General features: G+C 38.5%; 1 protein-coding gene across 1 annotated transcript; it reads left to right on the forward strand.

Moving 5' to 3' along the window:
* Positions 1-651: 651 nt before the first annotated feature.
* Positions 652-13,995, forward strand: Hr96 (Nuclear hormone receptor HR96). Its single transcript, XM_034981442.2, has 9 exons — positions 652-1,354; positions 2,149-2,428; positions 3,360-3,500; positions 4,361-4,469; positions 4,738-4,848; positions 5,820-5,945; positions 7,598-7,681; positions 9,341-9,553; positions 10,276-13,995. Exons 1-9 carry the CDS (start codon positions 904-906, stop codon positions 10,474-10,476), a joined length of 1,716 nt encoding a protein of 571 aa, XP_034837333.1. The 5' UTR covers positions 652-903; the 3' UTR covers positions 10,477-13,995.
* The last annotated feature ends 256 nt before the right edge of the window (positions 13,996-14,251 follow it).

Below are 14,251 nucleotides of genomic sequence, written 5' to 3' on the forward strand. Positions count from 1 at the left end.
GAGGCCCTGAGTCGGAAAATTGGTCTATCACTCTCCGACGACCAGCTGTGGGCGCTCAACTGGAATATTGGATCGCGACAAAGGAACCTTTTACCGATTTTAATGCTATTAAGGCACAACGCCGTGGTAGCCTTGTGGTTAGGACGTTCGCCTCCTATTTGGGAGGTCGGGGGTTCGATCACACACCTCTAACTTTCCGGAGTTATATTATTGAAATTAAATATCACTCACTTTAAAACGGTGAAGGAAAACATCGTGAGGAAACCTGACAAAAAAGTCAATAACTATTTTGCATTTCGATTTATTATTTTAAAATAATTTTAATTTCATCAACAGATGGCGCTATTTTAAGTATACCCATCAATACCTATTTAGGTAGATACGTAAGTTGTATCAGTAACTGCATAGAAATACAATGCTCTGAATCTAGTAAAGGGTTTTGAATTTAATCAAAACTGTATTAGGCATTTTTGCCAATCAAACCGTAAAACGTAAAAGCGTAAAACAACTTAGATGAGGCTGAAACAAAGTTAGCCTTTGCCTAGAGTCTAGTACCACAAAAAAAAACTTTACTCTTTGAAAAAAAATCATGACATATTATGTCATTTTGTGACTGTGACGTTTCGTTTGACATTAGTCATCCATCAATTTGAGTCATTGTTGATCACACGCGATTTTATTTTTATCAAAATTAATAAAGTAAATTATCCTGTTATCTTGCTTTTTAGCGAAATTAGTATACTTTAATCCGTGACGAGTGCCCTTATCACTTTACGCGGTGCAAAATGGACACATTTTCTAATAAACTATGTTTACGATCAAATGGACCAACTTGTTTACGAAGTTCTAAGAAGTGTTTTGTGTATTTATCTTAATGACTAACGAGTATAATTCGCAGTGAAAATGGACACTACAAGTGAGAATAATGTTAATACGGAAGACGCGAACAGCCCGAAGAAGGAAATGCCCTTGAATTTGCAAAAAATATGCCTCGTCTGTGGAGATAAGGCTCTCGGTTACAACTTCAACGCGATTTCGTGCGAGAGCTGCAAAGCTTTCTTCCGTCGAAACGCATTAACTAACAAGGAGTTTAAATGCCCTTTCTCGAATAACTGTGAGATTACTGTTGTAACCCGAAGGTTCTGTCAGAAATGTAGGTTAGAGAAATGCTTATCTGTTGGTATGGTGAAAGAGTTTATCATGTCTGAGGAAGATAAAGCAGAGAAGAGGCGGAAAATTGAGGAAAATCGAGCGAAGAAACGTCAATTAAATGATTCTGATGACTCTGTATCCAGTTCTAAGAACTTTAGAAGAGACGATGAGTTAAATTATGTTCCGCCTATGCATGATACAGGTTTGCTATTTACTCTTTTACACTTTACAATGTTAACAAGTTTCATCTAAATATATAAAAGGAAAAGGTGACGGACTGACTGATCTATCAACGCACAGATCAAACTACTGGATGGATCGGGCTAAAATTTTGCATGCAGATAGATATTATGACGTAGGCATCCGCTAAGAAAGGATTTTTAAAAATACAACCCCTAAGGGGGTGAAACAGGGGATTGAAATTTGTGTAGTCCACGTGGACAAAGCGACGACCATAAGCTAGTACAAATAAATAAAATAAATAAATGTTTATTCAGCTCATAGAACAAGAGAAACAAAATATATAACCATAAATATTAAAAATTACAAAATTAAAACTAGGTCAACTTAAAACTGGGAAGAGAGCGAGAGGACGGCCACAAAAGAAATGGGAGGATGACTTGCCAAAGGGTTGGCGCGGATTGGCGTTAGATAGGGAAAAATGGAGAACTCTAGAGGAGGCCTATGTCCAGAGAGGACAACCTGATTTGTAAATTGCTGGTGTTACCAATTTTTAGAATAAATTATGTAGGATAGGATAATTAAATAATAGGAAATAAGAAATTAGTTATACGGTTAGTTAGTAATATAAGATGTATAACTATTGTATCAGAGAATAAAGGCTATTTTATTTTATTTATTTATAAACTTAAAACTATGAGCTCGAAAGTACTAAGAACAAAAATGATGTCTTGTTTGAGCTGAAAGGGCTGCTGCCTTAGCATGATGCTGCAGTATTTGAAATCATTATTGATACAAATATATCTTTATTTACAGGTCTCCAGTACAATGTACTAAACAGTACAACGTGCAGCCCCCACAGCACCGTCCACTCCCCTCTAAACACTGAGCTAGACAACACCATGAGCACAGCTGTCTACAACCAGTACGTGCCGGTGAGCACTGAGCAGCCCTACACCATGAAGGTGTACCCCATAGATGAGAAGAGTGTCATCAACAGGGCGGTGTATGACCAGAGGGTGGTGGAGCTGGGGTACAGCAATGTGTGTGACAGTGTGGATAGCATGTACGAGCCGCCCAAACAGAACAGCATACGGTAAGTTAACTATCATTATTTTAGCTTGTGGACGTCCACTGCTGGACTAGGCCTTTCCCAATAAGCACAACCACACTGTTACCTCTGCCTTCTTCATCCAATAATAATAAATAAATAAATAACCATTTATTTGCAAGAATGTTGGTACAAAAAGTACTAGGTAAGTTGATAACAAAATTTCAAGAATATAATATTGGATAGTCAATCACTACCCATATTATAATTAATAATGCGAAAGTGGTTGGTTTGTTCTTCAGTCACATCATAATGGAGCAACAGATTGAGGTGATTTTCTGCATAGAATAGAGGCCCCACCTATTTTCCAACCAGTAGATTTTTCGAAATTCCACCCCTAAGAGGGTTAAATGGGGAATGGAAGCTTGTAAGGATATAACTGCTTTATAATGTTACCCTGTTTTGAAAGCATTTTCAAAAGTTTCACTCGAGCAAAACCGGGGCGCATAACTAGTAAGTATACAGATACAATCTAACAAGATCGTAGTCAAGGTCAATTAATTGACAGCAATCTAAATAAATATAAACTTATTTGATGATTCAGAATCATTATCAGCTAAATGATAATGATATCTACTAAGTAACATGTGCATTCCTTGGAAAGATCATTTTTAGCATACAGTGGTATATTGGATGTGCAGAAACTTGGGACTAGAAAGGGTTATCTAATAATATATAAAAGGAAAAGGTGACTGACTGACTGACTGACTGACTGATCTATCAAAGTAACAATCAAACTACTGGAGGGGTTGGCTGAAAGGCATGCTTATGTCATAATAGCTATTATTATGACGTAGGCATCCGCTAAGAAAGGATTTTTGAAAATGAGGTTTAAAAGTTGTGTAGTCCACGCGGACGAAATCGTGAGCAAAAGCTAGTTAATTAAATTTGTTAGCCAACCTTGTACTGTTTTCAGATCAATCCTGACGAATGGCGACACAGTGTGTACGAACGAGATAGAGGACAAACACCAGAGCCACGTGTGTGAGGAGATGCCTTCCACCAGCAACAACCCTGATGTGAACAAGGCCAGGGACATACTGCAGGATGTTGAGAGGTAGCCTTGTGGTTAGGACGTCCGCCTTCTAGTCGAAGGTCGAGGGTTCGATCCCGGGCACGCACCTCTAACTTTTCGGCGTTATGTGCGTTTTAAGTAATTAAATATCACTTGCTTTAACGGTGAAGGCAAACATCGTGAGGAAACCTGTATGTCTGAGAGTTCTGCATAATGTTCTCAAAGGTGTGTGAAGTCTACCAATCCGCACATGGCTAGCGTGGTAGACTATTGCCAAACCCCTTCTCACTCTGAGAGGAGACCCGTACTCTGTAGTGAGCCGGCGATGGGTTGATGATGATCAATGAGTAACCAAAGAACACTATGTTCTCCCAGTACGGTTGCCAGTACCGTTGCCAACATTAGCACGTTACATGACGTCATTAAGCCAGGTTTGCAGATATTTTCGATGGGTTGTACTAACATTTGACGCCTGCAAGTGACGTCAAAACCTCGAACACTTATGTGCTTATATATATTTTATAATAAAATTCCACAAGCAATTTTAGACTTGCCTTTACACAAGTTTAAAAAATGTGTTAAAAGTATGCTCCTAAAAAAAGCATATTATACAGTCGCAGACTATGTAAACGATAAAAAAGCTTGGATTTGACTCGCTCCAGCAATGCACGGGGCTGCAATGGCTTGTATAGTACGGTATAATAACATTGTAAATTGAAAAATTAAAAAGAGCAACCGCCGAGTTTCTTGCTGGTCCTTCTCGGTAGGAACGGCATTCCGAACCAGTGGTAAATTAAACCTGACTATTCATAAGCACTTTTAAAAACTTTACATGAATAAAAAAACATTCTATTCTATTCTATTCTTAGATATACCTATAGTATGACTTTGTTTGTTTCCAGGATAGAACCGAACTCAATGGAGTCAATTCTATGTGAGGCGATCAAACTAGAGTTCGAAGCGTACACGTCCGTCGGCAGCTGTAGCGGCTCCTCGCGGGAACTCAATGAGGTACAAGCCGTGATTCAAGTGCGAGTCGGACTCCCACACCAAGGGTTCCGTACCACAAGATATAACTCGAGTCGCGACACATCTTGTCGCGTGGCCGTCATTTTAGTGACGTAGCGAGCAAACTTTGGCACAGATTCCTTTGAAAAAAAAACCGACAGAACGGCGAGTGTTGGGGCCAATTCTAATTTCCCGATTCACATGTTGGGCGAACAGTGTTGGGGCCAACGTGTTGAGTTGGCAGTAAGACTTTGTTATGTTGTTGGTACAGGTGGAGCGAGCAAAGCTGAATGAACTGATAGTTGCCAACAAAGCTCTGAACGCGCCAATCGATGACGATCTGTCGCAGCTCATCGGCGAAGTAGCTTCTGCGGGACTCAAGGTTCGATTCTTGTTATACACGGTGTACAGTCATCATCATCACGATCAACCCATCGCTGGCTCACTACAGAGCACGGGTCTCCTCTCAGAGTGAGCAGGGTTTTGTCCATGTGTGGATTGGTAGACTTCACACACCTTTGAGAACATTATGGAGAACTCTCAGGCATGCAGGTTTCCTCACGATGTTTTCCTTCACCGTTAAAGCAAGTGATATTTAATTAATTAAAACCCACATAACTCCGAAAAGTTAAAGGTGTGTGCCCGGGATCGAACCCCCGACCTCCGATTAGACGGCGGACGTCCTAACCACCACAGCTTTTTTTCAGTGTACAGTTTGTGGCAGAAAATAATGTACATCGACCTTTAGAATGAGATTTCGGCTTTGTAGAGCGTTCTCTGTCACTCAAGACTCTGCGCAAGACTGTGGCGTGTGGAAGTCCCTACAAGAGACCCAACAGTGGACGTGTATCGGCTGATGATGACGATAATGATGATGATCATGACTGTACTGATGATTGACTTATAAGAAAACCCAAAAAAAACGCGATTTTTTTAATTAAAAAGTCCGATATCAATCTTCTATATATATAAAAGGAAAAGGTGACTGACTGACTGACTGACTGAATGACTGACTGACTGACTGACTGATCTATCAACGCACAGCTCAAACTACTGGACGGATCGGGCTGAAATTTGGCATAGCATAGGCAGATAGCTATTATGACGTAGGCATCCGCTAAGAAAGGATTTTTGAAAATTCAACTCCTAAGGGGGTGAAATAGGGTTTTGAAATTTTGTAGTCCACGCGAAGTCGAAGACGACGAAGACGAAGTCGCGAGCATAAGCTAGTTTTTTATATAAGAAAGATATTATAAGAGAATAAATAAATTTTTATTTTACTCCATTTTAGTCAAATGTAAAAGTTCTGGTAATAAATAAATATTCATTCATTCATTCATTCAATGTTTTCAGGACGGCAACGGCAAGCACGACCCCATGTTAATAACGATAGTGAATCTAACAGCGGTCGCCATCCGGAGGCTGATCAAGATCGCTAAGAAAATCAACGCGTTCAAGAACATGTGCGAAGAAGATCAGGTAAGTTATTACTTACTAGCTGATGCCCGCGACTTCGTCCGCGTGGATATACTAACATTGTAAATTGAAAAATTAAAAAGAGCAACCGCCGAGTTTCTTGCTGGTTCTTCTCGGTAGGAACGGCATTCCGAACCAATGGTAAATTAAAACTACCTGACTATTCATAACTACTTTTTTTTTTTTTTTTTTTTTTTTTTTTTTTTTTTAATACAATAAAACTTAAAGCTAGCCTTATCTAATTACTATATAAATCATGACCGCGTGGAATGGTGCCAAGAATACTGGCTGCATTTCCGCGCTGGACAGTCAGGCTGATCCGCTGCGCAAAAAATGAGCCAGCCCTTCTGTCACCAGTTGAGGCTATTAATCGCGGTGAAATGTCTCGTAAAAAAATTTTTAGCACTAAGACTCCATGGCCCCAGGGTCTCCACGGCAAACGGCACAAAAATGTAACTCTCTATAAGAGAGGCATACTTGCGCCGCTTGCCGTTTTCAGCTGTTTCTGCTGCGGCTCCCGGTCTTGATACTACTTGTAATAAGTTTACATGAATAAAAAAACATTCTATTCTATTCTATTCTATTAGGCTTTTAAAAATCCCATGGGAACTCTTTGATTTTCCGGGATAAGAAGTAGCCTATGTCACTCTCCAGGTCTCTAACTACACCCATGCAAATAATCACGTCGATCCGTTGCGAGGTGATTAAAGGACAAACCAATAAACCAACAAACAAACACACTTTATCATATTATGAAAGGGCTTTATTAAGTACATTCTAAAACAGTTTTTTTTTTTATGAATAATAGTTTTTGATTTATCGTGCAAAATGTCGAAAAAATACAATTATAGTACGTAACCCTCGGTGCGCGAGTTTGACTCGCACTTGGCCGGTTTTTTTTTAAATTGTATTCTAAAATGAAAGAAAGAAAGAAAGAAAACTAGTTTATTCATCTTATGCCTAAGGTTAGGTATGCCTGCCTTAAAATTAATGGTTAGTAGGTAGTAGTTAGTTTTTTTTTTTTTTTTTTTTTTAATGTGTTCCTCCTCCCTTTTTTCCTCCGACATGGCGGTCGGAGACTGTTCTAGGTCGGTACTAAGATTGGCTTTTTTTTCCGTTTGCCTTTCTTATTGCTTTGTTGAAATTGGTGCTACTACACACTACACACAACACACAGGTAGTAGTTAGTAGATAATAAGAAGTATTTAATAATTAATTTAATCTATATAATACTATTTTATACATGGCATAATTTTGTACCTATATCAAATATTTGAAAAGAGCAACCGCCGAGTTTCTTGCTGGTTCTTCTCGGCAGGAAAGGCATTCCGAACCAGTGGTAGATGCATCCGACTATTCGTAAGCACTTGTAAAAGTTTATACGAATAAAAAAGATTTTCATTTCATTTCATTTCATTTCATTTTCATTTCATTTTCATTTCATTTCATTTCAATCTAAAATTAGTTCTTGCACCCACTTGGCACAAGATGAAATGGCCCCAGCTCAGCATTAATGCTGCAGGTTTTAGGAATAAAACCTGAGCGCTGGTATTCTGCCGGTCTTCAGTTCAGTCTTCACCAACATATGTCATTGACAGGATGAGTTCGATTGAACGGAGCTAAAATAAAAAATAGTCAATGAATGTTTGTTTCAGATTGCTTTGCTAAAGGGCGGCTGCATAGAGATGATGGTGCTTCGGAGTACTATGACGTACGACGGACAACGGAACCAGTGGAAGGTATCTATTACTTTATTTATTTAATTAAAAGGAAAAGGTGACTGACTGACTGACTGACTGACTGATCTATCAACGCCCACCTCAAACTACTGGACGGATCACGCTGAAATTCGGCATGCAGATAGCTATTATAACGTAGGCATCCGCTAAGAAAGGATTCAATATATAAAAGGAAAAGGTGACTGACTGACTGACTGACTGATCTATCAACGCACAGCTCAAACTACTGGACGGATCACGCTGAAATTCGGTATGCAGATAACTATTATAACGTAGGCATCCGCTAAGAAAGGATTCAATATATAAAAGGAAAAGGTGACTGACTGACTGACTGACTGATCTATCAACGCACAGCTCAAACTACTGGACGGATCACGCTGAAATTCGGTATGCAGATAACTATTATAACGTAGGCATCCGCTAAGAAAGGATTCAATATATAAAAGGAAAAGGTGACTGACTGACTGACTGACTGATCTATCAACGCACAGCTCAAACTACTGGACGGATCACGCTCAAATTCGGCATGCAGATAGCTATTATAACGTAGGCATCCGCTAAGAAAGGATTCTTCAAAATGCAACCCCTAAAAGGGTAAAATAGGGGTTTGAAGTTTGTATGAAAGTCTCTCAGTTTTAAAATGTCTATAAAGAAGTTTTGTAGTTAATATTTTTGCAATTAGCAGTATTACATATTTTATTAAGCTCATATGTTAAAACCTCATAGTTAAAGATCAACCCTAACCCTCTAACAAATAAACTTGGAATAGCGGTGGAATAGTTATACTCTGTTTTGTCTTTTTCCTTCAAATGTCAAATTACTGATGACAGAGAAAGACAAAACAGAGTATAACTATTCCACCGCTATTCCAAGTTTATTTGTTAGAGGGTAAGGGTGTAAAATAGGGGTTTAAAATTTGTGTAGTCCACGCGGACGAAGTCGCGGGCTCAAGCTAGTCTATTATATTTTTATTATTATTTCGTGCCCGGGCACGCACCTCTAACTTTTTGGAGTAATGTGCGTTTCAAGTAATTAAATATCACTCGCTCTAACGGTGAAGGAAAACATCGTGAGGAAACCTGTATGCCTGAGAGTTCTCCATAATGTTCTCAAAGGTGTGTGAAGTCTACCAATCCGCACATGGCCAGTTTGGCCCTTCTTATTTGAGAGGAGACCTGTGCTCTGTAATGAGCCGATCGTGGGTTGATCATGATGAGTGGCCATTATTTTGGAAAAAAGGAAAATGGCTGACAACTAGATAGGCCAGGTTCCATACTAATTTTTTTTTATAATTTTACACTTCAAGGAAATTTCTAAATAATTTCGTCACTGGCAGCAAGCGTACCGTAGCTTGGTGGTCAGAGCGTCGGGCGCTATCCCAGGAGACGCAGGTTCGATTCTTGCCGGTCCGCAATTTTTGATATGTTTTTAAAATTATCCATACTAACCGCCGTACTCAGAGTCGCTAATGGTTACTTAAGATTGAGTTAAAACGAGACAGATTTATGTGAAAGATATATATCTCTGTCTCGTTTAACTCAATCTTAAGTAACGATTAGCGACTCTGAGTACGGCGGTAAAATATTCAAACCTCTTTGATTTTGATCTATATACATTGAATGCGCAGAAAGTTATAAAATTATCTCTATTTTGTTCCAGCTACCTCACAGTCACGAACAATACGGCACCATACAGACAGACGTGCTCAAACTAGCAAAAGGCAATATATATCGCTCCCACGAACAGTTCATCCGCTCGTTCGATCCAAGATGGCGGACCGACGAGCACATTATACTCATCATGTCCGCCATCTTGCTGTTCACGCCCGACAGGCCTAAGGTGGTGCATCGTGACGTCATCAAACTTGAGCAGGTCAGTGGAAAAAATTCACGCTCACTACGCTCTCGTCCTGACTATTCATAAGTACTTGTAAAAAGTTTACATAAATAAAAAAACATTCTATTCTATTTTATTGTATTTAATTTGTCTAGCTTAATTTTTTCAACTAATAAAAAATTATGTGCTCGCATTTTTAGTTAAGATACCACCGAACTAGACTAACAAAATCAAGTGAATTTTAACTCGTATTTTAAAAGAAAAAATTATTGTTTGTTTGTTTTCAATCGATAAACTCTGAAACTTCACTTTCACCAACAGTATGTTGAACAGTATTGGCAGAAAATAATGTACATTGAGCTATAGATTTCGGCTTTGTAGGGCTTTGTCTCTGTCACTCATACCTATGTGACGTTTTGTCGGTCTCAACGACAGAGACAATGCTCTACAAAAACTGTCTTTCTAAAGGTCGATGTACATTATTTTTCGCCGCGTACTATAGATCTCTCTTCGTCCCGACTTCACCTACTCTCTTTCATGACTGACTGACTAAACTATCAACGCACAGCTCAAACTACTGGATGGATCGGGCTGAAGTTCGGCATGCAGGTAGCTATTATGACGTAGGCAACCGCAACGAAAGGATTTTTGAAAATTAAACCCCTAAGGGGGTGAAATAGGGGTTTGAAATTTGTGTAGTCCACGCGGTTGAAGTCGTGGGAATAAGCTAGTTCATTGATAACTCTCTTCATCCCCAGAACTCATACTACTACCTCTTGCGTCGGTACCTGGAGAGCGTATACCCTGGCTGCGAAGCCAAGTCCACCTTCCTCAAGCTCATCCAGAAGATCCTGGAGCTGAGGAAGTTCGCGGAGGAGGTGACGGGAGTATACCTGGACGTGCACCCCATTGAGCCGCTGCTCATGGAGATCTTCGACCTGAAGCATCACGCCGCATGACACTGCGCTAGGATCCCATGGTCAGGTCACCTAACAGCTTATATGAGACTCATTCTTTTAAGTTTTTATGCTATTGGTATTGTATTTATTTTGAAAAGACGTAAAAGGTGGAAAAAAACATGGGCTCGCTACGCTCATGTCTTTGTTCGATTTTGAAATTTTAGTAAAACTATGTCGCTCTCATTACTGAAACATTCAAACTGTTGCTTTATTGGTCACGTTTAATTCGTCACTTTTATTGGTCGCATTTAAGATAATTCGGTCACTTTTATTGGTCAGATTTAAGATGTTTGGCCAGTTTTAAAATTTAGATAGCTTATATGAGACTCATTGTTTTAAGATTTTATGCTATTGGTATTATATTTATTTTGAAAAATTAAAAATGTTTATAAGCGGAAAAAATACGAGCTCGCTTCGCTCATGTTTTTATTAGATTTTGAATAGTCAGTAAAATTACGTCGCGCTCATTACTGTAACATTCAAATTCCCTGTCACAATTATCATATACGTCACTTTTATTGGTCACATTATTAAGACATTGGGCCACTTTTATTGGTCAAATTTTAGATATTTGGCCACTTTTATTAGTCAGATTTAAGATGTTTGGCCACTTTTATTGGTCAGAATTTAGAGTCAATTTATTTATAAGGGATTTATCTGTAGATAAAGAAACAGCAATGATTTAGTTTTATAAAGCAACTAGCTTATGCTCGCGACTTCGTCCGCGTGGACTACACAAAATTCAAACCCTTATTTTACCCCCTGAGGGGTGGAATTTTCAAAAATCCTTTCTTATCGGATGCCTACATCATAATAGCTATCTGCATGCCAAATTTCAGCCCGATCCGTCCAGTAGTTTGAGTTGTGCGTTGATAGATCAGTCAGTCAGTCAGTCAGTCAGTCACCTTCTCCTTTTATATATTATATTTATTGATAAATACATTTTTTACCCAGAAGAAAGAAAACATTTTAAGAGTACGTATAAAAGAGTTTTACGTATATACTATAAAGTTATTTTATTATTTGTTACTTTAGCTCAAGTGATAGTATGTTTAAAATTAACTGAATTGTAGGAAAAAAATATTATGTATAGCACGCGACAGCTCGAGATGGCAATCGAGGAGGGAACGCCCCTCACACCCGCACAGCCCTCGCGCCAACCCGGTGCGTGCGAGTGCGCGTAACGTGTAATTTATCATCATCATCATGATCAACCCATCGCCGGCTCACTACAGAACACGGGTCTCCTCTCAGAGTGAGAAGGGTTTTGGCCATAGTCTACCACGCTGGCCATGTGCAATGGTAGACTTCACACACCTTTGAGAACATTATAGAGAACTCTCAGGCATGCAGGTTTTCCTCACGATGTTTTCCTTCACCGTTTAAGCAAGTGGCGCGTGCCCGGGATCGAACCCCCGACCTCCGATTAGAAGGCGGACGTCCTAACCACTAGGCTATCACTAGTTAGTTAGTTTAGCTTATACCCCGATTACCATCTCGAAATGTCACGTACTATTACTATCTTTAAAAGCATTTCTGCAGTATAGTAATGGCTTTAGACTTTTTTTATTATTATTTAAATATTTTAAGTGTCATTGCATTTCCCTAGTAGATTTCCGGTTTTTAGTAAATAATTATTACTGCTAAATACTCCTTTTAGGTTAAGTTTCCCCAAAATCGCCTATATTGAATGCCAAATAATCATTCATTTATATTTAAGATTTAGTTTTTATTTTATTTTAACACAAAACTACTAGACACGCGTGCATGATAACATGACACTAGTGAGTGTCTGTCACTAGAGTCCGTTGCTCCCTATCCGCAATCCATAGGGATCCATAGGGATCCATCCTCTTTCTGTTACGCAATCCCATACAAATGATAGAACCTAAAATATCAGTGGTCGTTAACCAATTTTTTGTCATTCTACCGCAATCACTGCGCGATTGCGGTAGAATGACAGCTACAATGTCACGATCGCAATCATCTCTGCGGCCCTACCGCGGTTGTTTGACAGCTACAATGTCACGATCGCAATCATCTCTGCGGCCCTACCGCGGTTGTTTGACAGCTACAATGTCACGATCGCAATCATCTCTGCGGCCCTACCGCGGTTGTTTGACAGCTACAATGTCACGATCGCAATCATCTCTGCGGCCCTACCGCGGTTGTTTGACAGCTACAATGTCACGATCGCAATCATCTCTGATTGGTTAATTCTCGCTTACTATTGGCCACAATGCATTGTTGCAACAAGAATGGCACAAATTCAGCCAATCAAAACAATTGAGATTGTAATAATGATTGATGCAGGTTTTAGACAATCGCCCTAACGATTGGTTAACATTCGCTCACTATTGGCTACAACACATTGGGGCTGATTCTCTTGTACACAATCTCTAAACTAAACTAAATTAACAGGTCTAAATCTAGTGCTATCCTTTTCTGCAGCAACATTATCAAAGGGATAGCAATAGATTTAGACGTGCCATTTTAGTTTAGTTTAGAGATTGTGTACAACGGAATTAGCCACAATGTTGCAACAAGAATCGCACAAATTCAGCCAATCAGAACAATTGATATTGTTGTTAATGATTGATGCAGGTTTTAGACAATCGCCCTACTTGTCTTATGTTATTTTGCACGCAATATATTGATGTGACTAAAGCCGTCCTATTCCGTACAAAGAGTATTTCGAAAAAAAAGATTTTCAGTACCTACTATTAATTTAGTTGAATTCTTTGTACAGCAAATATTATGACCTATGTATTTGATTTTTTATTATAGGTACCTATAATGTTTTAAATCTACTCATCTTTGTTTATGAGATCTTTTTTATTATAATGTCACGATTATTTTTCGTAGAACAAATTATTATTTATAACAAGACCATTTTTGTCAGTTAGTTGATCAAGTCTATTTTATATTGGTTACTTTTGTCGTCATACTATTATCATAAAGGTGAGAAACTTGCTCAGATTTATGAGTTAAGATAATAATATATATCCTGCGCAGACGAGGGACTTTTGTCGTCCGTGGACAATAGTCCCTCGTCTGCGCAGGCCCTAAATCCGATCATGATCGGGATTGGTCAGAAAGAGCTGACAATGTGGCTAATTTTCTTGTACACAATCTCTAAACTAAACTAAAATGGCACGTCTAAATCTATTGCTATCCCTTTCATAATGTTGCTTGCGGGAAAGGATAGCACTAGATTTAGACCTGTTAATTTAGTTTCGTTTAGAGATTGTGTACAAGAGAATCGGCGCCAATAAGTCACTGTTTGTCTTATTGCTCACAGAAAAAATTCTTCCATTCTTAATAACGGTTTTAACTATGTTCTATTTTTATAATTGCTATAACTTTTTTTAAATTATAAAATTGTAAATATTAGTTAAATATTGTTATAACAATATGATGCAAAAACTATTTTTATAGAAAAAGAATTATTTGTTATTATATTTTAAAATAGGTGCAATAATGTATTTTCAATTATAAATATAATATATTGTTATATAATTTTATATCTTTTATTTATTAAATCCAAAAATTGAAAACAACATACATTTTTAGGTGTTTATTTTAACAATAAACAGCCTGAACAACTTCTACAACAAAATAAACACTGGCCTTTACTTATAAAAATTACACACTGCTTAAAGTCCTGTGTGCATTAGGTATCAAGTTTACAGGCTGCGTAGACGGGGGACTATTGTCTGCGGAGGACCTGAATGGATAACTAAAAACTGCCTCCCATAACGCACACGATGGATTT

This window comes from Maniola hyperantus, chromosome 24 (assembly GCF_902806685.2).
Source record: "Maniola hyperantus chromosome 24, iAphHyp1.2, whole genome shotgun sequence".
In the NCBI taxonomy this organism is placed as follows: Eukaryota; Metazoa; Arthropoda; class Insecta; order Lepidoptera; family Nymphalidae; genus Maniola; species Maniola hyperantus.

Excerpts from the sequence above, each read along its gene's own strand:
- Hr96 (XM_034981442.2), top strand. The coding sequence starts at position 904 with ATGGACACTACAAGTGAGAATAATGTTAATACGGAAGACGCGAACAGC. Across the intron at positions 5,946-7,597 it reads ACATGTGCGAAGAAGATCAG|ATTGCTTTGCTAAAGGGCGG; the intron begins GTAAGTTATTAC and ends TGTTTGTTTCAG. Across the intron at positions 7,682-9,340 it reads GACAACGGAACCAGTGGAAG|CTACCTCACAGTCACGAACA; the intron begins GTATCTATTACT and ends ATTTTGTTCCAG.